General features: G+C 45.5%; 1 protein-coding gene across 4 annotated transcripts in view; it reads left to right on the top strand.

Moving 5' to 3' along the window:
- Window positions 1-15,454, top strand: part of smtnb (smoothelin b) — a 47,772-nt gene that overhangs the window by 26,968 nt on the left and 5,350 nt on the right. For 2 of the 4 annotated variants that reach the window (XM_008289826.1, XM_008289827.1), the window contains exons 7-13: window positions 1,600-2,285; window positions 3,561-3,612; window positions 4,419-5,012; window positions 7,098-7,171; window positions 14,298-14,483; window positions 14,740-14,815; window positions 15,051-15,083. In XM_008289826.1, coding sequence (XP_008288048.1) covers window positions 1,600-2,285; window positions 3,561-3,612; window positions 4,419-5,012; window positions 7,098-7,171; window positions 14,298-14,483; window positions 14,740-14,815; window positions 15,051-15,083 — 1,701 coding nt within the window. The remainder of the gene's footprint in view (window positions 1-1,599; window positions 2,286-3,560; window positions 3,613-4,418; window positions 5,013-7,097; window positions 7,172-14,297; window positions 14,484-14,739; window positions 14,816-15,050; window positions 15,084-15,454) is intronic. The other 2 variants (XM_008289828.1, XM_008289830.1) reach the window with 1 other exon arrangement.

The raw sequence follows: 15,454 nt of genomic DNA, 5'->3' as shown, positions 1-15,454 counted from the left end.
AACTTCTATGAGATGACTTCATGACTAAGAGACTACGTTAAAAAAAGTCTATCCAACCTGTTGATCCAAAGCGGAGGTCTGATGAACCCATGTTACACTGTGATCCCGAGCAGCTGAGGCAAAACTGAAAAACTCGCATTGACCAGTTTGCAGCGAGGAAAAATATGAGCTGTCATCGGGCCTCTGCTTCACTGTAAAGCCTTTATATAAAACTCTCGGTTGTCCTTTGTTTGTGCTCTATATATTGACTGGCAGCGGACTGCAGCTTTTGTAGCTATTTTGAAGCAAAAAGCAAGCCTCTCATTATGCAGGAGCAGTGGGGGATTTTCCCAGAAATCGCCACACAATAGATACGACGGCTTCCCAATGGCAAAGTTGTGAACAATAATGTGAGAGTTTTCTGAAGAAGCAGAGTGTTTTGGCTCTCACTTCAGCTGCAGCTGACCAGTAATTGAATTTGAGTTGAGTGCATCATTAGACCGTTCAGTGTCACATGTGACAATTGCAGCAATTTATTGTCCTAATTGGGTATCATAATCATGTTTTCTATTTAGACCGAATTACATAATCATCTCCTCTGTTTAATCAACAACTTGTTGCTATTTTTGTCTTCTCACGTCCAAAGCAATTTGTAAACTTGCGGTTTTTATAAATTTACTGAGCCTGTTTTTTTTGCTGTGTGTTACGCAATAATGATTAAATAAAGATCAGCTGCTTTAAATGAGGCTGCCAATGTTCACCCTTGATCCCGTCTTCTTGAAAGTTGAAAGAAATGCTGCTGGCTGCCTCCGGTCAGACTGGAGTCCCTCTTTGATTTGGTTTGTAAATGACAGACATGCATACTTGGTGAACCCCATTTGGTTGTAAAGTTGGTGCAAACTAAGTTCATTCAGAAGTGTTTTCATGCCTCGCTTTGGACATAGTGATGTGGGAACTGGATACACTTTTGGTTTTCTCTGTTTTCCTTATCTGTGGTGCATACACAACCTCAGATATTTGATCGTATAGTAGCTCCGTGGGGTGTTGGAGGTAGAAACTATCTGACGGGGAGGATGTGGGCACCACAGTGTTGTTTGGAGTGTGGTTTCCTGAGGAGAGAAGGAGCAGTGAAGAACAGAGGGGAGGGGAAGTGTTTTCCCTAGTCTTTACTTCACCTCCACTTTCTCCCCGACTCCTTGTAGTTGGTAACCACCTGTGGTTGTGCCACATGCTCCCTTTCTCCACTTGAGCTCTCCTTCTTTTACTCACATCCACCATCACAATCTCACAAATCTGGCTCAGGAACTGAGGCCAGTCTGGAGGAAATGTCTACATCCCCTCATGTCTCCACATGCCTTCTCTGTGATCCTGACTGATATTTTCTAGCCAGGCCTCTCTTGGGCCCTCATTGCTGCGGAAGTATTTCATTTACATCATTTCAGTCTTTAACTTCACCGGCTACTGTTTCTTTATACAGAAACGCCCTCTTCAGTTTAGCTTTTTGCTGCTTTTCTTGAGACGATTCAAGTGACATGAAAATCTGTTTTCACAAAATCAGATAAGCCACGAGGTACACAAAGACATTTATTCTTCACCTTTCGTTTGTGTTTTCTGTGACAGGGTCCAACTCAGGCATGGTGTTGGTTCTTGATCAGCTGGTAAAGGACGATGGCTCCGGACCGCTGTTGATCCAGCCTCAGCGAGACGCTGTGCCCACAGAGCCTGACCTGGTTCTGTCTCAGCGTCAGAGGTCCGACTCCTCGGCTTCAGACGGCAGCGTGACCAGATCCAATATGGATTCTGTGAGCTCAGAGAAGAGTCTGGGCTCAGCCTTTAGAGCCCGGCTGGACTCTGGAGCCTCCGACAAGAGCCAGAGTTCCTCCCAGCGTGGTCGGCTAGACTCTGGTGCATCAGAGCGAAGCATCAGCTCCCAGTCTTACATGAGACAGAGACTGGGCTCAGATGTCTCTGATTCAGTCAGACCCCGTCTCGGCTCTGGGGCTTCAGACAGCATGTTGTCTAGGAAACGGACGGACTCTGCGACATCTGACCAGAGTGTGAGTATGTCCTCTGAGGAGAGGGGTCCAGCGGAGGAGGCGGAGGTAGCCACGAGTGGCTCAACTTACAGCACAGATTCAGAAAGCGAGAGCAGAAGCCAAGATCCAGTCAGCATCCAGGCTGAGTCTAACCAGGACCAGACGGCTGACCAGGAGCAGCCTGATGGGGCTGTTTTATCTCGGAGAGAACCTGCAAATGGGCTGCTCAATGGCAGCGCCAAGGGAAAAACTGAGTTCCAGAAACAAAAGGTGGAGTATATAACCCTTGTATCAGATGAATGTATGATGTGTGAGAAACACACAGACAGGTGACCAATTAAATGAAAACCTTAACAAATGATTGATGGCTTCCATACAAAGCAGGACGGGTCACTGATGGGATTGATTAACATGAAAATAACTATAATTTCACAGTCATCTCAGCCAGATGACACACCTTTAAAGTCTAGCTAAAACTAAGTTGCATATCTGCTCTGTGAATCACTTGACTTGTGTCATTAGAGACAAACATCTGCAAGCAAAGGACAGAAAATTTTTATTTTTGCAGAGACTTGTAGAGTCTTTGCTAAGGTATAGTATAGCTATTCTGGAGGCTTAACATGCACTTTACGTTGTTGTTTTCTTTTAATCTGTTACCCGTATGTGTCTCAGCACAGCCAGCAATCCACAGCAGTTATCATAACTGCACCACTAGGGTGTGGTGCTGAGCTGCACAGCCACTGACAAGCTCACAGTCCAAGTTCTTTGCTTTCTCTCTGTCTCGTTATCCATCACAAGAAACTCTTGACACTTCGTTCTTTAGTGACACACAGGTCTCATTGGCATCCATAAACACACCGAGTCGAGCTCCTGGTAGATGCTGTTTAGCTTTTGTTACTTGGTTACACAAACAAACTGTGTACCTGATGGTCTCTGCTTCACCTCAGCGCTGTGTCAGCCTCACCTGGCGTCAGTGAGGAATTAACAACTTTTAAAGGCCAGAGATTCTGTTTCTCTTCATTCAACGAACACACGGAGCTCCCATTTCTGCTCTAACTGTAAAACTGTTAAGCAAAAACGTTTCCCGTCATGGGACCTCGGGTCACCATGACGCCATCGAGTCGCACGGCTAAATGTGTTTACCTAAGGCTGGCCCCGGGCTTCTTTTATTGTTCCCTGCAATATACGCCGATGCGCCGTCTCCTGAGAGTAATGTAAACACTCTGGGGTCCATCGTGGCCCCGCTGCTAAAAAAAGAACAGAGGCCCACAGTTCACTCCAAACACAAATGTTATGTAATGAGAACACCACCATTCGATTCTTTATTAGGATTTCGTGTATGTATGTGTGTTTTGTCACCACAGCGATCCGTTTACACTGTAGCCCCTCGTGAATGTACATCGCTGCTGCTCTCATAAACATGGAGATGTTCAGTATAGCAGCTCTGTGGTTGTCAGTCCAGGCACATTATATGTTAACCCTTCATCTCCTCTGCTGCTTTTACTGATTGTTCTGTCATGTTTCTCTGTTGTTTTTGCTTTTTAGATAACTGTTAACAACGACCTGTCCCTCACTCATGGAAAAGCAAAGAATTCTGGTAAGGAGCTAGTCCAAGTCTCACAATTCTGTGCTGATTAATCAAAAGCAAAATAATCAACATCAGATGTTGCAATCTTTGAAGGAACAGTCCTCATTTCCCCTGTCTCAAATGTGAGGAATCGCTTCGCTTCTCTTTTAAATCATTGTTAATTGGGTCCTGAAAAAATAGTGATGGGCGTTAAGCCTTTTAGTCTGGAATAGCACAACAGATGGTTCACATTCTGCAGGACTTCTGTATGTGGAAATAATCAAAGCTACTGGAGTGCCATATCAGACCACTTCCAGGTTAGATGGCTAGGAAGAGAGCATGTTATAAATACAAGATGGGGCTCTTCTCTGTGTCCACAGCATTGCAAGTTGTGGGTTTCCTCGTAAGCAGCTGATTTTTTGCTGTTGTTAGGATGACGTCAGTGGATATCTTCTCCTCTAGTCACTAGCATTTTTCCATGAGATTTATCCACATCGTCTCACCTGACAGTATTAACCATCTGAGAATGTAAGAAAAAAAAAAGTCTAAAAAAAACTGCTACTAAAAGATGTCAACACAGTGGAGGTTAAGTCAAGCAAAAATTTAAAAAAAAAAAAAAACGGGGCTGGAGCAGAACCTAGAAAGAGGAGGAAGAGAGGAATGGGATTTGTAGGGAGCTTTAGAGGTGGAGGAGGAGATGACAAGAGCAAGAGGCTTTAACTGTGCTAAATTCATCCTGAATAGTGGAGGAGATCTGGGCTCTGTGTCTCTTCTGTGTTGAGTTATTCACTGTTTTTCTGCGACATCAACTCCCCTCCTGTGCTTTGCCCCGACAGCACCTGAAAAGAAAGATGTTGTATTGGAACAGTTCAGCCGCACCAACTCTGTCCGCGATCGAATGCGCAAGTTCACAGAACCCCAGAGCCCAAGTGTCCCGGCTTTGAAGAAAACCCCTCTGAGGAACGGCACCAGCGGCCCGTCAAATTTCTCCAGAGCTGCCGAGCTGTTTACACACACAGCAGCATCCCTCAGCACATCTGGAGACAGGCCAGGCAGGCCTCGTGTGGACTCCACATCCATCACCTCCGCTGCATCCCAGAGTCAGGCCACACCTCAGCCAAGAGGCGTGGCCAGCAAACCTCTGTCTTCAGCCAACCAATCGCAGAACTCCATGGGTGGGACGAGACATCCAGCTGAAAAAGATGTGCACGCCTCCAGTAACTCAAAGGAAGACAGGACCCCAGGGAGAGCAGCTGGAACAAAGGTCACCCAGGGAGAGGCAGACCCGGACATGAAGACTTTCCTCACCATTGAGATCAAGGATGGGCGCACCACCACCAGCTCGTCTACATCGGCCCCCAGAGGCAACATCGTACCCATCACCACCATGACCCCGCGCATCAGCACCAATGCTCTGGGGCAAAGACAAGGTAGGAGCATCTGCCAGACAGCAACAGGTTGTAGTGCAATAAATTCTCCCAGTCAACAGCCAGTTTAACATGGTGCAAGAGTGTTTTTAGTTACACTTACATTGATTTTTTAATAGGCTGTAGCCCACTGTCTTTCTGGTGGTCTCGATTTAGTGTGGCTTTCCTGCTAATACCAGCTTGTGGGTCACACTGGAATCACTGTGGGAAGTGACCAGAAACAAGCAATCGGTCACAAGTGGGATGATGACAAGGGTTTCTGTGAGGCTAAAGAAACAAAGCTCATGGATGTTAGGGCAGAATATTACATGGCATGGTGGCACTGAGAGGTATTTGTTATAGCGTGGGCATGTTGCACAGTGTGGAGGGGGGGGCAAGGTCACAAGTCAACAGCAAAGAGCCTATTCAGACAAAGAAAGCACCAACAGGCCAAACTCAATGGCAATACTGTCACAGTGCAGCCCACACAGTACAGTGCTTTGTTACATTGTGTAGATATTGTCTGCCCCCTCTTTATCTAAAACAACGCACACTTACTTGCATCATTCGTTCGAGTGTGCATTTGAATGAGAAAAATGTTTCTGGGAAAACGGCCAAGCGGCCACCCTGTCTGATAAGAGACGAAGAACTGCAGTTTGAGTCGCTGCAGCATCCTCGGTTTGAATGGGGACGGTTACCTTTGTGCCTTCTTTTGCGCACGTGTTTCCTGTCTATCGCTATTGTCGGATAACAAGAAACGGTGTCCATGTTTTCCTGGCTGAAAGCTTCCTTCCAACAACTTAGGACATGCTGTATTCAGTTGTAGGACACAGTTGGGACGTATTGTGTCAAAAGTGAGGAAACAATAACTGATATGAGATTTCAGTGAGCACCTGCAGTTTGCATGAAACAATGAAGTAGTATTTTTAGGTGTGTAGTTTTTTTGGGGGTAAACAGTCTAACAGAAAAGTTCATGGACTCTAGGCCACCAGCACCTCTTGTGATGATAGCTTTTATTGGGGGGAAAAAATGCCCAGGAGATGCCCACCACTTTTTTTTTTTTTTTAGGTAGTGAACTTAGTGGATTTAAAAAAGATATATAAAGATGTCACTGTGCTGCAGGTGAAATGTTGTGCTCACCTGTATTATTGTCCTGTTAGCTGTATTAGGCCACAAGTATTTCATTATTTAAATTACTGAATCTCATTTGCAATACTAAAATAGGTAGCATACCTGCATTAAGTGTTCATACTTTGCACTCAAGCATGTTCCTGTCAACTCATGCACATACTCAGTGCTGTGTATAGTCATAGTACAAACAGTACCAGCAGAGAGTCACTAAATGCATGAAACAAAAACACCTTTAACATCAAACAATCTGTTTCAGAGGCAAGACCGCTACAGCTGCTGCTACAGTCTGTCCAAACAAGATGTCTTAAGTTTCAGCTCTTCTCAGCAACCGGGATCCACAACCCAAACAGTTTATTTAAAACTCCAACTGGACCTGCGCGTTTCCAGCTTCTTCACCTCTTAGAGCGACTCCCGGGCCCCCCCCTCCCTCCCAGGACACATTCTGGGAGCTTTACTGGGCTCCATCATGAGGGTCACATGGCGTCTTTTCGGCTCAATTTGCTTTAATAGTTTTGGGCTCCTTTTTTGGGAACCTCACTCTGAGTAAAGACAGCCTGCGATTGTGTCTCCGGTTTCCCTCAAAAGCACTACAAAGGCTATTAAATGTACGCTGGTGTGCATCAATCCTGCGTTTTTATGATATAGCTTTTGAGTGTGTGTGTGTGTGTGTGTGCTCTCAGAGGCCAATGAAAAAAAGCTGTTTATGTTAAAGGTGGCGTCATCTACATTTGCTCACTTGTCATTAGACAGGAGTCTGTGTTGTTTAGGACTCCGTGGCAGCTTATGTAACTGATTTATGGCCGACACCATCACAGTGCAAGACCATGCACACATCTCAATTGTGCACATATTTATAGGCAACGGCAACTCTCTCAGCCTTTGGGGACTCTTTATTATTGATCCCAATTTAGTGTCTTAGAAGAAATATTTTATGTTTCCAATCCAAGTAAACGTTTGTGTTTTCTGTGTGTGTTTCAGAGTTGACCCTCGGTCTAAGAGCAACGCCCTTCAAGCTCTCCTCATCCAGTATCACCTCTGGACCCTCCATCAAGGTACAGTCTGCATTACAATTTGGGAACGTCTCGAGGCAGAAACTTGACAGAATTTATCAAACACACAGAACAAATCGGTTTCTAGACGTTCCCAATTTAAGATTAGTGCTTTGTTTTTATCTTGTATTTCATCTACCACTGACTTAATTGAATTCCTTTGGGGTTTTTTTGCTGCGTCCTTGTCACAGCACCTATAAAGGCCTGAAAAGCAAGCGAGCCAGGAGAGTGAAGGACAGACAGAGTGTGAGAAAAGGAGGGAGAGAAGGGAAGAGCAGTGTTTATCAAACACAGAGCGGGTAGCCAGTCACATCTGTCCTTGTAGGGTATGTGAAGGAGAGGGAGAGCGAGGGAGGTGTTCTGGGCATTCCTGGATTTCTCTCTGCAGGCCGTTGCCCACTGAGATTTATCTGGGAAATGTTTCCTAAATCACACCTGTCTGTCTTCGTCCGCACCATTTACTGTCCAGCTGCTTTAAAACACATGCTGACACAAGTCCTTCATCACTTGGTCTTTTCTTGGGGCGGGCAAAAACTTGAAGATGCACCTCTTTGCGCACTCTGACAGGCTGAAAGTAGTCATTTGACTGCTGTCATAATGAGCTAAGAGCGCAATCAGATCCCCTCCCACCTCTTAATGACCTCTGAGGTTTGAAGAAGAGCAACTAAACTCCCATTTGCCTCTTCCTTAAACTCTTCACTCCTCCATGAAAGGAAGTGAATGGAGAGTTGGGGGATTTAGAAGAAGAGGAGACAAGACGTGATGTCCTGTTTGCTTTTCAGTGGCTGTGTATTCCCCCTCTGATGTAATCTGGTTATGGGCTCAGGGAGCTGGGTAATTAGGGCTGGGAGGAGGCTGCAGGGTGGATTTAAGGTGTTGGAATTAGGCTGTCTCCATCATTTGGGGTCCTTGTTGAGACGCACAAGCATAAGGACAGTTATAAAGAAAAAAAAAAGATCCTATAAAAAGCAGATTTTGCAGGAAGAAGGTAGCGATTCTGCAGGAGATGAGGTTTATTTTTGACTGATCCCACTATCACAGCATGCAGGTAATGTCTTTGTGTGTGCAGGATTGTGTCCAAGCATGTTTTTTTTTAAAATGATGATAAAAAATATATGCCGTTAAAGAAACTGCATAACAAAATCTGCACTCTTCACTTGGTATGACAGGGATGTTTCATTGTTTACCACAGCAACCACCGCCATGGATTATAGCTTGCTTCGTGCATCAGTCATCAATCTTCAGCGCTAACTCTGTTTCATAATTGTGGGTTTAACAATAGGCCTTAACACCGGCTGCAGCATCTAACACAGCGGGCGTGACTGCATGCAGCGCTGCTAGACTGTGGGTCACATCCACGGTCAAACAAACAACTGCATCATAATCGTCTGGGCTCAACATGAATTCCTTCTCTGATAAACCACACGACTGCGACATTAAGTCTGTCTCTCCTTTCATCACTCGCATAAGCTGCTATTTCAGCTGCTTCTGCCAGATTCGCTCAAGTTTTACCATACAAAGACTGATCCTGAGTGACTCGGCTAATGAGATTGGAGAAACCGCAGCAGACACTGTTGGTTAGCATCAACCCGATCGCATTCAGACGGATCCAGAGCCCACCTGTTGTCTGACTTTTCCCGGTTCGTGTGTGAGGAAGATGGTGATATGTCAGAGGAGGATCATCTTAAAGCAGCCCCTCCTTTTCACATTAGTGAGGAAGAGTGTGCAGATACCAAGGCAGCACGCAGCGTAACATGAGTCTGAAAAAGCTTTTCCTGTTTAGTGTTGTTGGTTGTAGTTAATTGACCACAGTGGTTCCCGTCTGAAACTCTGATCTGTCTGGGTGGTCTGGGCTTCTCTTTGGTGGTCTAACTTCAACACTCACAAACTCCGCTATTCCCTTACTTGTGTTTTTTTCCCCCAATAAAACAGTTTTTTGCTGATAACGTAGGCTTTTGCAGCGGGATCACCTCAAAATTAGAATCTTCAACTAGAGAAAGGTTTAGATGATCGAAGCCACAGAAACAATGAGGTGGATTCTTATTATTTATAATGAATGCAAGAGTGAGATTCAGTTAATGGCGAGTTCAAAATGCTTGTCGTGTTTCAGCGCGGTGATGAAAGTTCACTTCAGGCAGGTGAGACCGACGGCTTATTATTGATGCCTCCTGCTCCAAGAGATCACAGCTGCTCCCGCTCATCTGAGCAGTCCGTCCGCTGCACTCGGCCTTGAACACAAATATAAATAATGCTTTAGATTTATAATAAAAGTGATGACAGGACAAGTCAGTCTTTCCTGAAGTCACAGAGATTACTGCCAAGTTCTGGGTCACGCCGGTTAAGTGCTGCTGCATGAACATGGACACCCAGGAGCACAGACAGTGACAGATTGTCTCACTGTCACACAAAAGGGGATAAAGACCCCGTTGTTAACATGCTGTTGATCCATGACACATGCTGATTACATAACCAGTTCACATGTGTCACAGGTTTAGGCCTGGTCTGCAGATCAGGGTGCAAACCTGGGAGAAAAAAGTTTTGAGAAAAAAAATAATGTCTGGATGAACTGGTTCTGATTGCTTTTTGTCCAGAATGAGACCTCTGCGTTGTTTTATGTTCGAACTCTGCAGGATGTTACACGACACTATTTTTGGAAACTCTTGTAAATGCCAGCAGAGGGCTCACAACAGCCACACACATTGTCACATGTAAGAGTGACAGCTTCATCATTCATTATAATCAAAAATACAGCATGCTTGCAGAAAACTGAAGAGTATAGACTTTCTAGTGTGATTGTTTGTTGTCCTCCTCGTCTTTCTACTTCACTTGCTTTACATTATTGTGGGTACAGGGCTTGACCCACTTTCCCTGCTGACCGTTGACATTTCTCTCAACTCTCCTTTGTGGTCAGATTTTTCCTGGAAGCTGTTCTGTTTGCCTGTTTTGATTGATGCACTTAGTGAGTTTAAAATTAATAAAGATATTGTTAATACAGTCACAGTACTTCATGTATAAGATACAGATAGTTACAGTGAAGTTTTCTGTGTTGTTTTGCATTGTTGGTGCTTGTGATTCATTGGCATGTCATGAAGAATTACAGGTTCATTATATGTGGTCATGTGTTGCCTTGTGCTTCTATTCAGGCTACATTCAGAGGTACAGCATGTACAGTGGCACCTGATTTCTCTGCAGTAGGCGTTTAAATGATTTACATAAGCATCTAACGGTATGAAGTACAGCACAGACTTCTGTCAACGCCCTTCGAGAACCCTTAATTTAACACAAAGCGCTTGAGGCATCCACATGAGCAGCTGCTGATTTGTCAGTAAGCCTAAAACAAAATCTTGAAAGGGTTGTGATGTCCTTCCCAACATCCTTGCCCAGAGCAGTGGAGAACTGGGTCCCGGGTCATCCTCACTGGTTTTCCAGCACGTTCTGTCATGGACCTAAACACTTTGTCCTTCATGGGCTGATCTTCCCGCTGGAGGTCTGCCTTGAATCACAGTCATGCAAAACAAGCGGTCTGATTAGTCAGGACATTTTGTTAGAAAGCAGTTTTAAGAGGAGTGAAACACTACTGTGTAACTCTTTCAGCACAGCCCAGGCCCAGAGCCACATCTAAACCCTTGTTGCCTGCCAATCGAGGTGTGAAGGACGTGAGCTAAATAAAAGGAAAGTTGGAGTGGGAGGGGTGAGTTTTCTAAATTGTTGTCACAAACATTCCCCCTCTCTCGCCGCCACCAGGGCCCCAGGACAGAGTGGCTCAGTGGAATAATGGCGGGGTAGGAGATAAATATACATGCTCAGGGCACCTGGAAATAAGTGGGTGGGGGCTGCCTGGGAAACAGGATTCCCTGCATGCTCATTGGCTGTCAGGTTGGTGGCCTGTAAACAGGGAAGATTTGCTGGGGGTATAAAGAACATGCGTTGGTTTGGACGGTCTCTGACAGAGGATAGCTTCTACAGAGTCACAGGCCACAGCCTTTTGATACCTCTGATCCTCAGTCAAAACTTTTTGGGACACTTTACTACTGACAAGCCTAAAGGACGTTGGTTCAGTTTAGTCTGAGTGAAGTTTGCGTGGCCATGCCTGGAGTGAACCTGGACTTCCTCCCAGCCTCACAGGCTCCAGAGGCTTTGGACAGCCCAGACAGTGCTTGTGCCGAGTCCGGCCTGGAGGAGGTTTTCGGTGATTTGCTCGCCCAGGAGGAAGCTGAAGATGAGGAGGAACAATTTGGAGAGAGACAGTTTGAGTTAACCTTGCGGTGTGCAGTGGGAGAGATCCACAGTGACTTGCAGGCCTTTGGGAAGCGAGTGGATGCTCGTCTGGAGGATGCGGCAGCTCAGGTGTCTCCTCTGGCCGAGGCCCTTGCCAGGCTGCAGGAGGAGAACCTGAGGCTGAGAATTCAGCAAGAAAAGATGGTGAGGCAAGTGGAGGCACTGTTTCAGGCAATGGGGCTGCCTGATCCCTTACTACATGAACTTGACAGCAAGGAAAACACCTGTTTAATTCCATGTGAAGCCGAAGCTTCATCTGGTGAAACTTCACCCTGCACACACCAGGAGATTGCAGATGAAGCCCCACATGATGATTCGTCTTCCACTCCTCAAGATTCTCCCTCCAGTGAGGCCGAGGACACACCAGCTAGCACTCCTCAAACAAGTACACCCCAAGAACCTACGTCATGCCCCCAGGACTCACTCTCTGGATCTTCTGCCACAAACCCACCTCAGAAGTTGGAGCCGACGCCGGTCCCTCACCCACCGACCTTTGCAACCCTTCGCTCCCTCTCTGCTCCCTCCCTGATGGCAAACGTTGCTCCCAACAACAGCACGGTACTGCTCTCTGTTAACGGTTCTGATCATGACCCCTATTAATTCAGATAATCCCGGGAACATCTTTTGTTCCAGTGTTGATAATACCTGTGGATCAGCTGGCCATGAGTTTCATGTGCCATGCCGCTGATACTGTGTCCTGCTCATGTCCTCGTTGACCTGCGGCTCACCTCTCTGTTAAGCTTTCCGTCAGTTGTAATCTCACATTGTGTTGTCACTTTAACTGAAAAAGGCCTGTCCATCTCAGCTGTCAGTCAGTTTTGACAGATTGTGTTTATGTGGTGGACTTCACGGCAATCTGTCGTGGTGGTATTCCAATCCTGTCACACCATGTGTCTCCAACTGTGTCCTAGCTCACAATCATGCTTGTGTGTGTCTGCTTGAAAGTGTTATGTTGAGTTGATGCACTTCCTGTTAGAGGGAAAAAATGATTTTAACAGCAACAGTGACCGTGTAATTTTTCATCTTCACATCATCCATAATCCTCACTTTGGCAGGGGCATAAACTGTCAGTTTAATGTTTGTCTTTTTATTTTATTTTTTTGGGGGGGATATTTATCTTTTGATTTCAAAAGTTGCAGCAACAATAGACATGAAATGGGCGGCAAGAGAGCAGGGGAATGGCACGTAGAAAAGGTCAGGCCAGAGCAGGAGATATACCATGTTTGAACAGGTTTAACTTGAGACTGAAGGCTGTACATTCCTGTTATATAATCAATGAAGTTTCATGTCTGACAGGAGAACCATTTGGCTCTCATCTCTTGGCCCGTTTGCTTTATGTACTCTTGAAATCCTACAACAAACCCGGTCTGTGCACTGGTGACATTCTGAGGGGATATTGAGTATTAGGCATCATCTGCAGTTATTCAACCATCCGGAGTTCATATTCCTCTCTAATCCTGCAAAGACAGCTGGGTCCGCCAATCAACTACTTCAATCAAGGTGGCTGACTTCCTCTTAAGTGTTGATCCTTTTGGCAGACGGATGTGATAATGAGAGGTCACCTTATCTGAACGTGTTTCCTTTTGTCTTTGTCAGTACATGACTTTTCTCCCATGTTGGCTATTCATGATTCCGCTGGTGGAGACAGTGAATCAAACAGTTTTCTATCACGGAAATAGTAAACAGAAAGTGCTTTTTCCTGCCACAGTGACTCAGATGCTTCAGGATACGCTAAAGCTCCGTTAAATATGACTCAGGCTCTGAGGTTATCTGGGAGTTTCTCACCCTCCGTCACTGCCTTGTTGTGTCCCAAAACATTCTTTATCGGTCAAGTGTGTCTCAGTCCAGCCCGTCCCATGGGTCAAAACTCTGCGTCCAGAAAAGTCTACAACCCAGGGGCCACCTTTGATCACGCTGCCCCCTGGCTGTGCTGGGCATTGTCCCTCCCTGGTGAGACCTGGTCTGTCCGGGGCCTTCAGGGAGGAGGGCTGGGCAGCTGTGGACAGAGATGGGGCCAACTGTCTGAGCTATATCTGGATCTTACAACAAAAGCACTGAAGCCGCAGATAGAGCGCGTAGTCGCCCACAGGCATTCAGCACCATATGAAATTAACTCGCAGTTTGTCAGCCAGGTTTACTCAACAACCTATAATGTTGTGTTCGCTCTCGTGGTGCTCTGTTTTTTCTTCAGCATGCTCGTTCACTCACAATCCTCCTGTGGTGTACATACCAGAGAGGACGGCTTTGGGTGTTTTGTTTTTTTTTTTTTCTTCTCAGATTTATGTCTCTTAATGCATTGTCCCCATCATACGGTGATAGTGGTGTACCATGCCTGTCACATAAACTCTCAGCTGGCAGCCGCTTGGTATCATTAAGACACTCCATATGTCAGTCACACTCCATGAACTAAGCGAACAGTAACTTGGCAGGGTGTCTCCTGCTCTCATGTGCTTACTGTCACTCTCTCTGGCAGCGCTGGAAAATAGAGGGGATGGAAGAAGTTATGAGATAGTGTGAGTGGGCAGTCTTGGTACAAAAAAGAGATTATTAGAGGGCGGGTAACTTCACACTCAGGCCTATTATGGCTGCAGTGTGTTTGACCAAAATCCTCCAGTGCTTATTGCGTCCTGAATGTCAGCCAGCCTGAAATATGTTTTTTAAACCCTCATTCTTGTTCAGTAAGTACACAGCTTAGAGCCTGAGCTCCGGTTAGCTCTCCAGCTGCGATGCACATATCCAACTAAGGTTTTCTTTCTAAAATGAATCTTTGCAATCTGAGGTGAATACCTGTATACTCCGTCCTCCTGTACGTCTGTGTGCTCATGCTGTGTTCGTCATGTGTCTTGTGCAGATGGAGACGGAGCCCGTCGTTGCCTCCGAGCCAGTGTTTTCAGCGGGATCGTCGGTCCAGGTGGCGTGTCACGTCCCAGCCATCCCCAATGGCTCCAGCACTCAGGCCAAAGTCGTCGACTGCTCCGGAAAACTGACCGCCGAGCAGCTGGCTGCGATCGAGGACGAAGAGCTCCTTGACAAAATGGTACTTCACACCCAAGTTATAATGGATGATTTAAATTTAAAAGCACCACTTTGAGTTGAATACAGCAACTTCAGCCATGCAGAGGGATTGTTTATCAACACGAAATCTTTCCAGCTATGCGAGCGTGCATTTGGAAAAACTTGGAGCTCTGCGTTGTGTCTGCAGAATAGCTAATGTTAGAAGTGTATGCATAAATAGCGCCATACCATTTTGGCTTTTCTCCAAGGAGTGACCTCTCATTGTTTCCGTTTCACAGCTCGATGAGTCCAAAGACTTTGAGGAGAGAAAGATGATCCGTGCAGCCATGAGAGACCTTCGCAAGAAAAAGAGAGGTAACAGCATACAGAAAAAAAAAACTGTCTTTTATCTGTTACACAAGAAAGTTTTTGCTCCATACATTTTCACATGATTACTACTTTCTTTCAAATCATCAAAGGTAGATGTTGCCTCTTTAAAATCAAGCCTAACTTTATTTCACTCTTTTCAGTATTTTTTTTTCTGTCTTTTCTATACTCATTTTAAACAAACTTGCAATTTCCACATAATTCCTATCCATTCTGCCCTCAGAGGCCATGCTGGGATGTACTCAAGAGGAAATAGGTAGGACAGGTGGTGTGCAGTGTGCATTAATAATTGATACTTGCCTGCGTTTGTTTCTCTGTGTGCACCATCCTGTCATTGTCGGACCACTGCAACTTTGAATCTCGGATGTGGTGGATGATGAAGGATATGTTGACAGTTTTTGTTCTGTGCATGAATTCTGTGTTTTTTTTAAAATGTGGAGTGTTGAACATGGTCACTGGAACCTCTGCTACATTTAGTGTACTATCTGTTTTTTAGCGGGCACTCACTGTGTGGTTTCATTAGACACTTGGTTGCTTTGAGCTGCTGACAGCTGAACCATTTAATTGGATTCTAATATCTTAGTCTAAACTGAAAAAACACATCAGTAAAAGTTCAGTGCAGTCAGT

The sequence above is a fragment of the Stegastes partitus genome, unplaced genomic scaffold (genome assembly GCF_000690725.1).
Source record: "Stegastes partitus isolate 25-593 unplaced genomic scaffold, Stegastes_partitus-1.0.2 Scaffold639, whole genome shotgun sequence".
Lineage (NCBI taxonomy): Eukaryota > Metazoa > Chordata > Actinopteri > Pomacentridae > Stegastes > Stegastes partitus.
The sequence above is the reverse complement of the archived record's forward strand: the minus strand, read 5'-3'. Positions and strand labels throughout refer to the sequence as shown.